Source organism: Panicum virgatum, chromosome 2K (genome assembly GCF_016808335.1).
Source record: "Panicum virgatum strain AP13 chromosome 2K, P.virgatum_v5, whole genome shotgun sequence".
Lineage (NCBI taxonomy): Eukaryota > Viridiplantae > Streptophyta > Magnoliopsida > Poales > Poaceae > Panicum > Panicum virgatum.
This window is the reverse complement of record NC_053137.1, coordinates 37,600,314-37,615,703: the sequence shown is the minus strand read 5'-3', so window position 1 is coordinate 37,615,703 and position 15,390 is coordinate 37,600,314. Positions and strand designations below refer to the sequence as shown.

The window sequence follows — 15,390 nt, the reverse complement described above, 5'->3', positions numbered from 1 at the left end:
GAGATGCTCCCTTGAATTCCAAAGTTATGTCCAGAGAATTGATAGAAGTTTTGTGCACTCACTCCATCAAGTTATCATCACTTCATTGCTTGAGGACAAGCAAACGTTCAAGCATGGGGGGAGGTGGAGTAAGTGCATTGTGTTGCCAATGGTTCTGAGGAGCAAAAAGAAAGAAAGAAAAAAAGAGGAAGAGAGAAAAGAAAAAAAATGAATGATGATGAAAAGCTCCTCGGTTCCTTTAGCTTCATTAAACTCCAAGTACTTTGAAGATTATTCTATACTCAATTATTCCAACCATGTGCAATCCGATAACAAGGACTTCAGTCGTGCCTTGAGATCAACCGTTGCCATTTGCACATGTCCACCATGTAAAGTGTGTGTTCCATTCTCTCCCTCTCCACAAAGAAATTATTTTCCAATGGTCTTTTTGACGAGTCTCGGTAAATCCATAAGAAGTATTTCTTGTTTTGATAATATCTTGATTATAACATCTTTTGTTAGGACTAACCTTTCCAGAGCTCCAGATAAAGCCTCACACATACATATGAGAGAAAGAAAGGAGAGAATTCTAGCAAGATTGAGAGACAAGATGAGCTGAGAGTTTACATGAGCAAATTGCAATGAGGTTTGAATTATTGATCTTGGTTTAGCATTACTTATGGAACTTACTTTCTTAATTCTGAGACTTGTTTAATTTTGAGAGCATGTGCTTAATACTTGTGGGGAAGCATTTAACTTGTATCTACCTTCCACATTGAAAAAGCTGGTTACAACTTGAATTATTAATTGCAAAATATTTTTTGGGAGCATTGTGTTTTCTCGTGTATGATCAAGTGCAGGGATTGGACACTGAAAGGCAGCGCTGATTTTTTATCAAAGACTTACTCGAGGACGAGCAAGGTTTAAGCATGGGGGGAATGTTGGCGCTCCTTAAGTATCCATTTTATCCCCTGTTTAACTTTGATAATGGCATGAATTTAATATCAGAATCACTAACCATCCTAACCTCGGCCCAATTATTGGTCGTTTTCACATTTGCACATATATTTTGGAGGTACTTCGTTTTTGCAGGTTTTTGACCAATTTTGGAGCATGAAATGGCGAGGCCCACGATCACACGATGACATGAAGAATGACGAAGGCCAAAGCCCGAACAAAGGATCGAAGGCCATGATGATTAGAGGCACATTCATGTACATCCACCCTCCAATGAAGCCCAAAAGACAAAACCCACAAGATAAGATCGAGATACTTCGGGGCTAAGCAAAGCAAAGAGATATTTAAGGAAGGATTTTCCATCCTATCCTTCTCCTCGAAGAAATCTCGAAGATAACGACGCCTAAAGGGGTGCAATCGTGAAAGTCATAAATTCTAGAAGACTCCAGGAGACTTGGGGAGAAAGTTGAGCACCAGCCGGCGAAGGAAAGACCCAGGCCGGCCGGCCTAGGCTCGTTAGGCAGGCCGGCCCAGCCTGTTTTTAGGTCGGTTCGACCTCCCCTTTGACTGAGGGTTCCCTGAGGCTATTTAAAGACCCCTCCCCAAGGTTCACGCAGAGATCAATTCGGGAGACGACGTCAAGGAGCAGAGAAGATAGAGGGACACCTCTCGGAGAGCTGAGGGTCGTGCTAGTTGTCTAAAGTTCGCCCTAGCCGACGTGGGAACCTTGCAAGGAAGACCACGTCGTAGTTCTAGAGCTAGGATCATCAAGATCAAGGTAGGGCCCCGGTTGTGATCTTGTGATGTACTATCATTTATAGTGAAGTTATTTGTGTTTCCGAATGTTTAGCGACCATGTTCTCCTCTTTCGATTTCGTTCTTTTCTTTGGGTTCGCTTCATCCTAGATCTATTATCGAGATAGATCACTTAGCATGATCTTGTAGTCATGGTGGCTAGAGGTTCATGGCGGAACTACCAAAGGGGGTTCGACTTGCTTCAGGGTATCCCGTTGAAAGGGGTGGCGTCGTGACAGGCCGTTGCCACTTAGTAGGTTGGGTATCGAGGGATCGGATTGGAGATTTTGGGGTTAAAGAGGCTTTTCATTGAGATTCACATCTATCTTACTTCACTTTATCTAGCTGGAACTACAACATATGCATGATCTAGGTGATCTAGATTGGTTATCTCTAACTTCCTCTTGCTACCTTCGGTGTTTGTCGTGTTTTTAGTAGATTAGATTCGTTTTCACCATCTCACACAAAGGAATCTCTATTCTAGTAGATTGTTTCTTGTTTCTTTGGTTCCGTGGATTGATAAACCTTGGGGGAATACTCTAAGGGAAAAGCTACACGAAACCGTGCGCTTGCGGTATATAAATCGGGGGCGCTAAGGAGCGCCAACAGTGACGCCGTGGAACGGCGACACGGTGGGACACAGCTTGTCCAAGCCAATCCCCATGAGCTCCAATGTGTGTGCATACAGGATGTTGAGGCTACTGCCCCCATCCATGAGCACCTTGGAGAACCGGGTGTTGCCGATGATCAGATACACGACGAGCGGGTATTGATCCGGTTTCGGGATGTAGTCGGGGTGATCTTTGTGGCTGAAGGAGATGGTGTCCTCCGACCAGTCGAGGTAGGCTGGCGTAGCCTTGGTGACGGAGAAGACCTCTCGGCGCTCTCGCTTGCGCTGCCGAGCGGTCATGTTCGTCGTTGGCCCACCGAATATGAAGAACACGTTCTCCACCAAGGGAAAACCGTCGCCGCCCTTGTTATCCTTGTTCTTCTCCTTCTTGGCCTTGTCCTTACGGCCGAGACGATTGAAGTATTTGCGGAGCACGTCACATTCCTTGAGGGAGTGATTAACCTTGCCCTTATGATAAGGACACGGCTTCTTCAGCATGTCGTCGAATAGACCGCCGCCTCGAGGGGGGCCTCGAGGGCCCTTGTGATTGGGGGTGATAGCGAGGGCCTCATCAGAGTCCTCCTCCTACCCCTGACCGCGTTGGTTTGGCTAACCCTTCTTCTTCCCCTTCCTACCCCGCTTGGGCTTCTTCGTGGGGCTCTTGGTCTTGTTGCCCTCCGCGGGCGCCTCCACCTTGCATTTGCCTTTCTTGCCATCGAAGATAGTACCGACTGCCTCCTCGCCGAAGGCGAAGTTGGTTGCCACATCGAACAGCTCGTTCACACTAGAAGGAGGGTTCTGTCCCTGTCGGTGTTTACCGCCAAGCCTGTTCAAGGATACCCTTAGCAGTAGGGTTTGTAGGTAGGGATCGACGGCTCTAGAACTCGATGGTACAAGAAACACAAAGATTTAGACAGGTTCGGGCCGCGAGTTTGCGTAATACCCTACGTCCTGTGTGGTTTGTATTACCTTAGGTGTTGATGATTGTTTGGAGGGGGTCCCTGTCTGCCCTTATATATCTGGGGGACATGGTTACATGGAAAGTCCTAGCCGAGTACAGTTGGAGTCCTACTACAACACGATCGGGTAGTTTTCTTTGTACTGCAGCTAGTTCTATGCCTATTCGGGTAGTTACAAAAGAGGTAAGGTACATCCATGAGCTATCCCTTACTCTAGAACATTCTATGTCTATAAGCAGTCTCGCTGTCCCGGGTCTGACAGTCCCAACTCGCACACGAGATCCCTGCACGTTGTGCCCAAATGAAAGGCACTAATGATTTTGGAGTCGGTGACGCTGGGGAGCTCGGTGCAATGCTTGGAGAAGCGTCGGATGTAGTCTCGCAAGGGCTCGTCAGGTTGCTGACGGCACCCTCGGAGATCCCAAGAGTTCCCAAGACGCACATACGTGCCCTAGAAGTTGCCCATGAAGGTTCTGACCAGGTCGGACCAATCGTGGATCTGATTGGCGGGAAGATGTTCGAGCCACGTATGCACGGAATCTGCAAGGTGCAGAGGAAGGTTGCGGATGATGACGGCATCATTAGTCGTACCGCCCAGCTGGCATGCTAGGCGGTAGTGGTTGAGCCAGAGCCCGGGATCCGTCTCTCCCGAGTATTTAGTAAGGATGGCGGGCTGCCGAAAGTGTGGGGGAAATGGAGCAGCGCGGATTTCCCGGCTGAACACGCGGGTGCCCGGAGGCTCCGGTGATGGGCTCCTATCCTCCTTGTTGTCGTAGTGACCACCACAACGAGGGTGGTAGCCGTGAACGGCACCATCCTTCTTCTTTTGGTTGAGGATGTTATGGGCGTCGCCGTCGTGGGCGTTACCGCGTGTGTCCTGGAGGCGATCCTTTGCAGGAGCCAGCTTGACACGTCGTGTACCGTGAGTGCCTTTGCCTCGCCCGCCGGTGGGGTGCGCACCGAGGCCTCGCGGTCCTGCTGTGCCGCCCCACCAGCTCTCGTTGAGGCCACCGAGCGCATGCGAGACGCAGAACTCTCAGCTTGCTGTACCGCAGCATCCTCGAGGAGGGCTTGTGCTTTCTTGCGCAGGATGCGACCCTCGGGCGTAGAGGACTCGGGCATAGCACGGAGTAAAAGAGCTGTAGCGGTGATCTTCTGGCTGGCCTTGTTTAAGGCCAGGCGGCTTCCTTCGCGGCCATTTGCCATGATCTGGTCCCGGGCCACGCGTCCTGCCTCCCGAGCCCACGTACCGTGGCCGGTACGTTCTTGCTCGAGCGCAGTACGCAACTTCTGCGTTTGCCGACGCTCCTCCTCGAGCTTGGTCTCAAGCTCCTGGAGTTGCGCCAACTGCGCTTGCTGTAGCGCTGCGTTTGCCAGGGTAGACGGTCCAGGCGCCGCAGTCGCTCCTGCCGCGGCTGTCGCGGCGTGTGCCGCGTCTACGGCGTCATCGTCGTCGTGTTCCCCTAGCACAGTGACGAAGCATTTCCGAGTTGGGTCGTAATCCCCCTCGCTGGAGTCGTCGGAACAGGTGAGGCAGTAGTCTGCCGCAGCCTGAAACGACAAGAAGCCTCCGAGATCACGGATTCCGGAGTAGTCCCACTCCGGGTTCACACGATCGCACGTGGGAGCGGATTCCTCACCAGCGGAGTCGGGGTACGAGCCGTCAGGTGTTGACGCGATGAGGTTGCGAGCCGAGAGCAGATGATGCCCGAGCAAATCCTCGTACGCGCTCATGTTGGTGCTGACGGACGACGTGTAGGTCGCGGCAGAAGCTCGCATCCCATGAGTGTAGAGCGGCAGCCTAGACTCGTCTCCCTCCGTCAGCGTCGCGGTTGCCTTTGGTGATGAAGAGGTGGCCTTTTGCGTCGTGGCGCCAGGTTGTGGCACGCTAGCCTCGACCCACGTGGGGGAGCTGAGGTGTGCCACCCTGCGCCGTTAATTGCGCGCTTGTCGCGCGCGCTGGCCCGAGCGCCTCTAGTGTCGGGGCTGCGGCGCCGGAGCGCCAGGGTTGGTTCTGGGCGGGAGGAGTTCCAGGAAATAACCGTTGCCGGTTGCCCTGAACTCGAGACTCTCGAACCAGATCACCGTGCCTGCCGGGAGCGGGTCGGATCTGCCCGCCATCTAGGGACCAAACGGGAACAGAGAATGATTGTCACGCAGCGCCCCTACCTGGCACGCCAATTGTCGGTGTTCGAACCTCGCGGTTTAGCACCAACTAGTAATGATGTTGCGTGTCCCAGTCCCTAGATGGTTGATGCAAGAAGAAATACAGTGGCACGGGGTTTATCCTGGTTCCGGCCGATGATGCCGTATGTCCAGCAGAGAGAAAGGTATTGTATTATCTTGCACCGGGGTGCTTGTATTAGGGGGTACAAGCTTAAGCGAGAGAGTGAGAGAGGCTCCCAAGTCCCTGGGTGTAGTAGTGTTGATTGAGGCAAGTGCCAATATGTGAGGAGAAGCGAGTGCGAGTGGCTGTCTGCGTATGTTCGCTTGTGTCCGAACGTGTGCTTCTCCCTCCTTTTATAGACTCAAGGAGGGGAGGGTTACATGCGTGTGTGATCTTCTGGAGTTGTCCCTTTCTCCCCGAATCGGGGGAGAACAGTTGGTCGTTCCTGTCGCTGAGAGCTGTGGGGCATGGTGTCGGGCGTGGTCATCGTCCTTGCGAATCTTCTAACAGCACCCGAGATGTGTCCCTGTCCTGTGGCGCTAGTCGTCGACGTGGTGATGGCTGTAGAGCGCGCTATGCTCCGCGTTTGACAAGGCGGGACGCCGAGGGTAGCTTCACCCCGATCAAAGGCCGTGCTATGTTCGAGGGTCGTTGCCCATGCCTGCCGAGGGTCATGCAGAGGAGAAAGTACAGAGAATAGGCGGCATAGTAGCAGGGCAGTGCCAGACCTGTCCACACAGCGTTCCGCACCCGCGCCAGGAATAGCGGCACAGTGGTCGGAGTAGGCGGACGGGACGCCGGTCACGTCTGCTGTGCGGCGTGGTGGCCGACGCCGGCTGACACCGTCTGACTCCCGCCCATGCCGCGGAGTGGTTGGCAATAAATGCGCCCGTCCCGTCGAGTGGTTGAGCCACAGCTCCAGCCTGCCGAGGGGGTCTCGAACGAGGCGGAGTTCTCCCCGCGCCGAGGCCCCGCGGAGGGCTCGGCTGAGGGGGCCTCGAGCGCGGCGGAGATTGTTCTGCGACCAATGAGGCCTCGAGCAAGGCTGCCCGGGGCATCGGGCCGTGGGCCGAACGTGCATTTGGACTTTTTTGGGGCTTGATTGTGTTTTGCATTTTTGGGGCATTTTAGTCCCTAGATTAGGGTGCCCCTAATTACGGTACCCGACAACGAGAGAGCTCTGCGGCCGCGAGTGAGTGCCGCCGCCGCCGCCGCACATGGGGAGCCCGCCACCGCCATGTTCGTGGGCATTGCTGGAGGCGGGGCCGAATTCGGCGCAGAGGTGTTGGGAGGCGGAGCCGAGCCCGGCGCGGAGGTGCTCGAGGAGGGGCCGAGCTCGCGCGCAGGTGTTCGAGGTCAATTCGGCGGCGGAATCGTTCGATTCGCCGGCGGGAGAGCTCGATTCGTCGTCGCCGCCCTTCCTCCTTCTCCGGAGAGGGCCGCGGCCCCTCGCCGTGTTCGCCGACGCGGGCTGATGCTGCTGCAGATCGCCATGCCGTGAAGCAGAGGAGGGGGCGAGGCCGCGAGGGGCCGGCCGGCGGCGGCTAGGGGTCCGCTCCCGGTCGTGGTGGTGGCGCCGCCAGCCGTGTCTTCTCCGGCTCCCGCTTCTGCTGTGGCGTGCGTCGGGTCGTCACCGGTGGTGTGAGCATGCTGAGGAGGAGGAGGCGCGGGGGCATATTTTACTAGACTGTTGAATTACTCCGTAGAATTAGATAGTTTTTTATTTTTACAAAGAGGTATAATTTGTAAATTTAGCTAATAAATTAGAAGAATTCTTAAAGATGCTCTAACTGTTGTGATTATACTTTTTGAAAACTCTATTTTTTTATTGGAAAACTCTGTTCGTAGTCATTGGATTGTGCGTGCGGGTCCGCATCTCATTCTCACCTACCCCTCGAAACCGCCGCAGCACGCACGCTCCTCCGATCCAGCGCTGCTCGACGGATCCCCCGGCGTTTCAGGCGCCGAGCGGCGGGGCCCGCACCGCCTGCTTGTTTGCCAGCGACAGCTGTTCGTCGCGCTCCACGGAGCGGCGCCACGGTCCAAGCCCACGTCGGATCCACCCGCCCACTGCAAGTGAGTCCCACGAGCTCCGTCGGCCCCGCATGCCAGTGACACTGCCTGGGCCTCGCCGCTGCATAAAGCTCCTCCAAATCTCGCGCACGGCACCACCTCGCCAAACCCGGTGAGAAACCTCGTGCTCTCCGCCGCCGCCGCGTCCGCCTCGATCCCTCCGCCCGCCTCCCGAGGCTCAGGCTTCCCGGATCTTCGGCGGGGAGCCGCGGCGACCCTCCCCAGGACGATGCAGAGCGCGGCGGCCATCGGGCTAGTCCGGCCATGCGCCGCGCGGCCGCTCGCCGCTTGCCCTAGCCACCGCCGCTATGGAGCCGGCGCCGGACACAATCCGGTCCTCCCGGCGCGCGCCCTCCGCCTCTCCGCCCGCGCCGGGCTCGTGCCGGCCTCGCCGCTTGAGGAGGAGGAGAAGCGGAGATGCAGGGACGTGGCGGCGTCGGCGTCGGCGGCGGCCGCGGCGCAGGGGGGCGGGGAGGAAGCCGGAGGAGGGCTGATGAAGACGTTGCAGCTGGGGGCGCTCTTCGGCCTCTGGTACCTCTTCAACATCTACTTCAACATCTACAACAAGCAGGTGAGCTGACTGACTGACGGCAAACTGCCATTGCCGTCGCCATGACCCCTGCCCCTGTTTTCCTGTGTTGCATTATGCCGTGCGAGGAGGTGGACTGCTGGTCTTCCCTCTAGTGACCGCGCACTAGTGAATCCTCTTGCGCAGATCGGTAATCGTACGTACGTACCAAGGACAGATCCTTCTCTTAGTTTGCATTTGGGTATTTCCGATGATGGCATGGACATAGCTTTTGCATCTCTCCGTTCGTGCTTGCCCTATGCAGTATGCCGAGAAGAGGCATAGATTGGTTTGTTCATTTATTATTCCATATTTCCGTCATATCGGTGTTGCTGAAGCTTCCACACGGACATTTCACTAGGGTCGGTGAAATGCTAGCTGGCCTGAGCTTATTGTCTTGAGAAATTTATAGATCAATTGTAGTGGATTTCTCTTTTGCCACATAGTCACCAGAAAATTGGTAAAAGCGACAGTTGAGTTGACAAATGTAGGCCAACCCACTTTCTGTGTAAATGCAAGAATTTGCTCAAAGCCATCATGATATTCTACTTTGCTTCCTTTTTCTTCTTCATTTCATATATGCTCCCCACACTACACATTCTGGGTAAGGTTTTGCTCAATTTTGTAAAGACTAGGAAGTATCTACACTTTTGTTTTAACCATAGTCAATAACGATGCAATTAAGCCTATTTCATATATGTGTATATATATGAAAAGCTTTTACATAGCAAGCTTTTGATGATGAATTCACACATGATCTGTCTTTTGCACTGCAGACTGCACCCATGTGATGTCTTTCCATTTTTATTAATACGCACATAGGTCTTCATTTTTGTATATCTGTGATTAATAGATTAGAATAGCTTCTCTACTGTGACAAGATCCTTGACTCCTTGTTGATATGTGGTCCATTGTTTCAACATTCACTCAGATGTTTTCTGGTGATGCTGTCAAGGCTTTATTTACTGATGAAAATCATGCTTTGTAACTAAAGAGAAATTTAAGTGAGTTTTGGTAAATGACAGTAGTTCAATTTGTTGGTGTACACCGCCCCACCTTTGAGTTATGTGAGAAACATTTACATGGTGAACATCAGTTGCTAGTAACTAATACATGTTTTAAAACTGTTTCAATGCTCGGCAGGTTCTGAAGGTTTTGCCGTACCCTATAAACATCACAACTGTGCAGTTTACTGTTGGAACTGCCATTGCTTTGTTCATGTGGATCACTGGTATCCTTAAAAGACCAAAGATTTCTGGTGCCCAGGTGAATATTTAGTTTCTCTGTACAAACTTTCAGCACACACACAGTGCATCAAAATGACATCAGTTTTGTTCTTGTTTCTCAGCTTCTCGCTATCCTTCCTCTGGCTATTGTCCACACCATGGGCAATCTTTTCACAAACATGAGCCTTGGAAAGGTTGCAGTGTCATTTACACATACTATCAAGGCCATGGAGCCTTTCTTCTCAGTCCTCCTTTCAGCAATCTTCCTTGGTGAGGTAATTTCATCTGCTCAGCTCTGTAGTCTGATAGTAACTGCTGGCAATATGATAAAACTTTTCCTGTTTTTACTCCGGCAAATGAACGATTTTGCAGTTGCCTACTCCTTGGGTTGTATTGTCTCTTGTTCCCATCGTTGGTGGTGTGGCTTTGGCATCTCTTACTGAGGCTTCCTTTAACTGGTAAGCAATACAGGTGCCTGCTTTAGAATTTTGGATGGTTCTTGTGCAAATTGCATACTAATTTCCTATCTTTTGCTTCATTGCTTCAATCGTCTGATGTACCTCGAAGTTGAGTTTATCAATGTTCCAGTGTCATTGTTTCTACAATTGTTAGTTTTTCTCTGTTGTGCATAGTGTATGGTGTGTTTGCATGCACTTACACACAATCTGGAAGTTAAAAGCAATGGATTCCTTGTTATGTCATTGCATGGTCATGTGTAACCTCGAATTTCTATCTCACAGGGCTGGCTTTTGGAGTGCAATGGCTTCAAATGTAACCTTCCAGTCAAGGAATGTGCTAAGCAAGAAGCTTATGGTGAAGAAAGAGGTCTCTGAAGTCTGAACTATCACTTTGCAGTTTTGTTGAATTGTTTAGCAATTTTGTTATGAATAATTAATTGTTAGTTTTAGTCATTGAATAGTCATGTGTATACCTAACTCTTTTCCTCACTTCAGGAATCTCTGGACAACATTAATCTTTTCTCAATCATTACAGTCATGTCATTCTTCCTCTTGGCCCCAGTAACCTTACTAACAGAGGGTGTCAAAGTCAGTCCTGCAGTCTTGCAGTCTGCTGTGAGTACTCCTGACCTTTATTTATTCATGACACCTTGCAGACTGGGTTGAGGACAATTATATATTTCTGAAAAATTAAAATCTTGTGCAGGGCTTGAACTTAAAACAGGTCTACACGAGGTCGCTGATTGCTGCATTCTGCTTCCATGCATACCAACAGGTCAGCCATATATTCAGTTATCTGATTAGTGATGACCCATCTTGTTGGAATTATTGGATCTTTTTTCCTTTTTAGTTACATGTTTGGTGCCGAGTCAGATTATTTGATATGCATGTACAAATTCCAGTTCCTGTGTATACATGGTGTTGAGCGTTCACAATTTTGAGTTTACTTACTGATCTTGTTGTGCTTAATTTGTTGAAGGTGTCATACATGATCCTCGCTAGGGTGTCCCCAGTCACCCATTCAGTGGGCAACTGCGTCAAGCGTGTGGTGGTCATTGTGACTTCCGTTCTGTTCTTCAGGACCCCTGTTTCTCCTGTCAACTCTCTAGGTCCGCATCTTTTTCCTTTCACCACTCTAATTAAGTCAATCATGCCGCTCTCCCTCACGAATTGAATTGGGAAAATTTGATTTGTCCAGGTACCGGGGTTGCCCTCGCAGGAGTCTTCCTGTACTCGCAACTGAAGAGGCTTAAGCCCAAGCCCAAGGCTGCTTAATGACATACTATCAGGTCCATCGGTCCATTAGAACTGTGGAAGACCTTCCGCATGAGTGACTAGCGAGTGCTGTAGTTTAGAATGATATTGAAAGGAGCCCCTCTGGTTTGCTACCACTTCATGTGATTGTATGTGATTTAATTACTAGCATTTTTGAACGGATTTATGGTTTATTGGTGTATTAATAATTTTGATGTGGTGCCATTTTTCTTGTGCTTTCTTTTACGCTTCTGAAACTGAACTTCGAGGAAGACAGACAAAAATAATAGTGTGGTGGAGATGTAATCCTCGGGAGTTAATTCTTTCGTGGTGAGTCGTGATTCTTTCGGCATGGACAATACTACACTACTGGGATCCTTTCGCGGAACTGGGAGGATGTCATTCCGTGGGGCTGTTTTCAGTCTGCTAGTCCTGTTCTAAACTGGGAAGATGGACAGCAAAAAAATGTGTGATTGAGATCATAATCTTCGGAATTATTGTTTCGTGTTACATCGTGGTAGTTTCGGCATGGACGCCACACTGCACTACACTACTGGGATCCTTGGTTTTGTTGCTTGAACTCGGGTGGCCTGGGCACTCTGTATTCATTCACTCAGGACAGGAAGTCGGCACAACAAATTTCACCGCGAAAAGATTATCCGTCAAACTGTACCCATCTCGTTGTCCCCACGGCCGTCGGCGTCATTGCCGAGGAAGCGCTTCGATTTCGCCTTCCAGACAAGTAGACAACAGAAATGTCCTCGTTGGGCCGGCCTAAGGCACAAAGAAGACAACGACGCGACGAGCCAACGAAGGCGACCAAGAACATGGACGCCGCTAGAGGAGGAGAGGCCATGGCCGGAGGAGGGCACGCCAAGACGATGCTACGGCTGGGGGCCCTCTTCGGTCTCTGGCACCTCTTCACCGTCGTCTACAACAAGCAGGTGAGTGAGGTGACCGACAGCTCCGACATCTAGTCTAGATGTTGGCGCTTCATTATCAGTTGCTTAATTGTCTGAGCAACATCTAGATGATCATCACAACGATCACCAGCAAGTTAATTCTAAACCGTTCCTGTAAACGCATGGGCATGGCAGGTTCTCAAGGTTTTCCCGTTCCCGATAAACGTCACGGCGGTGCAGTTCGCCGTTGGAACTGTGGTCGCTTTGCTCCTGTGGACCGCCGGTATCCTTAAAAGACCAAAGGTGTCTGGTGCACAGGTAAATATTACTAATTCATTTGGTTTTTCTTCCTTTTATAATTTGGTGAACTAGCTTATAGCAGCAGGAGTATGCGATTGCGTGAAGAGAAAAGGTACTCCAATAATATATCTTTATTATAAATCCAATGAACATAAAACAACTGAATGAAGTGAAATCTAGCTAGCAGCTACTCTACACTACTGTATCTATGACCAGTTGAACACACGCTCGATCCTGATTAAATTGATCCTTAAAAAACTAATAACTACGCTAAACTACTATACCCATCTCGACGTCCCCCTTGCCGTCGGCGTCCTCGCCGTCGTCGACAAACCGCTTCCAGTACCAATGCGCCTTCCAGACGCCGGCCATGTCCTCGATGGGCACGCCCTTGGTCTCCGGCAGGAAGAAGGCGACGAAGAGCGTCATGACGACGACGCAGGCGGCGAAGAAGAAGAAGAGCACGAACTTGAGGCGGCACAGCATGGGCAGGAAGGCCTGCGCGACGGCGAAGGTCATGAGCATGTTGACGGCGACGGTGATGCTCTGCCCCGCCGGCCGCACCTCCAGCGGCATCACCTCGCTGGGCACCAGCCACGCCAGCGGGCCCCACGACCACGCGAAGCCGGCCACGTAGGCGCACATCACCACCACCACGGCCGCCGCGTACCCCGGCGGGATGGTCGCCACGCCGCTCCACCCGAACTTGGCTCCGATGAGGGCGCCCACGGCCAGCTGCCCCGCCAGCATCTGGGCGCCGCCCTCCAGGAGCAGCGCGCGCCGGCCGACGCGGTCCACGGTGAACACCGAGACGAAGGTGGAGGCGAGGTTGACGAGGCCGGTGATCACCGCCGACATGAGCGACGCGCTGCCGCCGAAGCCCAGCGTCTTGAAGAGCACGGGCGCGTAGAACATGATGACGTTGATGCCCGTGAGCTGCTGGAACAGCGGGATCGCCACCGCCATCACCAGCTGGGGCCGGTGCTTGCGGCGGAGGATGTCGCGCCACGGGCGCGACACGGCCCTGGACGCCTCGCCGGCGGCCACCAGATCGTCGAACTCGGCGGACACGTCGTCGGTGCCGCGCACGCGCCGCAGCATCCGCCGGGCCTCCTCGGGGCGCCCGCGCTCCAGGAGGGAGTTGGGCGTGTCCGGGAGGAACACGGAGCCGACGGTGATGACGGCGGCGGGGACGGCGGCGAGCGCGAGGCTGAGGCGCCAGCCCCACCCGCCGGCGATCCTGTCGGCGCCGTAGTTGATGAGGTTGGCCAGGAGGATGCCGAGCGTGATCATGAGCTGGAAGCCGTTGTTGAGCATGCCGCGCATCCGCGCCGGCGCCATCTCCGACAGGTAGACGGGCACGCTCTGGTTGGCGAAGCCGACGCCGACCCCCAGCAGCACGCGGCCCAGGATGAGCATGGTCACGTTCATGGCGGCGCCGTTGAGCACGCACCCAGCGAGGAAGGTGACCCCGCCGTAGAACATGGACCACTTGCGGCCGGCGGCGCGGGTGACGGACGCCGCGAGCAGCGAGGCGATGAGCGCGGCGACGTAGAGCGAGGAGGTAAAGAGCGTCAGCAGCTGGCTGTCGAACTTGCAGTACTGGCTGCCGCCGTCCGCCGCCGCCGCCTGCTTCAGGTACACGGACGGGAAGAAGCGGACGAGGAAGGGGTCCATGGACGTGACGCCGCCGGAGATGCCGATGTCGTAGCCGAAGATGAGCCCGCCCGTGGCCGCCACCAGGCACGCCATGAACACGAACGGGGTCAACCCGCCGGGGTAGTCCTGCCGCCGCCCGCCCGGCGCCACGGCTGCGCCGCCCGCCATTGCGAACCCAACTACCGAAGACGATCGACGATGACTCAAGTCAAGAACACACGGCGCGTCTTGATGTGTGATCACGAGTGGCAAGCCGAGTTCGTTGATTTGCCTTTGTCGTTGTGGTTTGGAGGGAAACCCGTCGCGTGGATTTATAGGGCCGGCGGGAAAGCTGCGATTCCGATCGGGCTTCCGACGAGGTACCCCGAATCGGATTCTATCGCCCTCGCGCGTGCATACGCTCCTGCTCGGACTCGTAGCCACCAGTTCCATTGCAACGGGAGTGGGCCTGTAGAAATCCGATTTGGACACTAGTGTTGAGTTCTTTTCCTGTACATGCCCGTACATACGCCCGTTTGGATGTATGGACTGAAATTTAGGCCTAAAGTTTCCATTTGGTGATCCAAACAATAAAACCTATCTTATCTTATCTTATATATTATAAAAGATGAAATAATTGAGAATATTTCTCATCTTAATTTAGCCACCCACTCCCTCTTACAAAGCGGTCCACATGTCAGGTTGGAGGTTTCACAGCACCCACTCCCTCTTATCGTTGTTTTTTCTCACGTTGTCCCACGCCTACCAACTTGCGTACCCGCCCGACACCTCCTCCCATCCCATCACCCAATCAATCAATTCAATTTGTAAGGTGAGCAATCCGGTGCTTTCGCCAAACACACTCAAATGCACTGGCACGTGCGAACGATCGTCAAAACGATAAACACCTGCGAAACCCTAGGCAGGCCTTTCTGACCGGTGCTGCCGACCGGTCTGACCCGATGTAGCCAGGGCCTTGCTGGAAACCTAGAACAGCGAGCTCGGGAGGGACCCGTCGAAGCTCGTGAACATAGGGTTGTCCTGAGATCGGCAGGCCACTCAGAACGTCTTCAAACGCCGTAGAGACAAATCAAGAAAGCAATCTAGGGTTAGAAAAGACTAGAATTTGAGAGACAAAATGTAATGCGATATTTTAATTGATACGATTGGAAATAACTTCAATCGGCCTTAGCCTTTATATTTATAGGCCGGGAAAGACGTACCCTTCCACGAGTAGGATTACAAAGTCATTTTTTACAAAAAAAATTCTAACTCTACTCGGACTATACAGACCAGACCGGTCTGACCGGTTGGCCCGACCGGTCAGACCGGTCGGCCTCTACATGTGCTAATTTTGGCTGTCAACATATGCCCCCCTGCTTTTTAATAAGTTTATAAGCTAAAAAGCAAAGAACAGAATTTATGCAATACATCACTAGGGCCTAAAAATACTATTAAGGGTGATCTTCATAAATCGGCCATCTTTTCTTCATGCATCTTGCCA

At 52.5% G+C, this 15,390-nt stretch overlaps 2 protein-coding genes across 3 annotated transcripts; one reads left to right on the top strand and one right to left on the bottom strand.

Moving 5' to 3' along the window:
• The first annotated feature begins 7,631 nt into the window (after nt 1-7,631).
• LOC120674784 (phosphoenolpyruvate/phosphate translocator 1, chloroplastic-like) lies at nt 7,632-11,380 on the top strand. Its single transcript, XM_039955907.1, has 9 exons — nt 7,632-8,111; nt 9,252-9,374; nt 9,457-9,609; nt 9,707-9,792; nt 10,075-10,159; nt 10,288-10,407; nt 10,499-10,567; nt 10,772-10,901; nt 10,991-11,380. The coding sequence occupies exons 1-9, from the start codon at nt 7,770-7,772 to the stop codon at nt 11,065-11,067; spliced, it is 1,185 nt and encodes a 394-aa protein (XP_039811841.1). The 5' UTR covers nt 7,632-7,769; the 3' UTR covers nt 11,068-11,380.
• A 1,024-nt stretch (nt 11,381-12,404) lies between these two features.
• Nucleotides 12,405-14,173, bottom strand: LOC120696016 (sugar transport protein MST6-like). Of its 2 annotated transcripts, XM_039979188.1 has the most exons (2): nt 13,757-14,173; nt 12,405-13,654 (listed from the first exon to the last, which is right to left on the bottom strand). In XM_039979188.1, the coding sequence occupies exons 1-2, from the start codon at nt 14,073-14,075 to the stop codon at nt 12,519-12,521; spliced, it is 1,455 nt and encodes a 484-aa protein (XP_039835122.1). In that variant the 5' UTR covers nt 14,076-14,173; the 3' UTR covers nt 12,405-12,518. The 2 variants fall into 2 exon arrangements, with proteins under 2 accessions (XP_039835122.1, XP_039835121.1); XM_039979187.1 differs by having other exon boundaries at nt 12,405-14,173.
• Nucleotides 14,174-15,390: the final 1,217 nt, after the last annotated feature.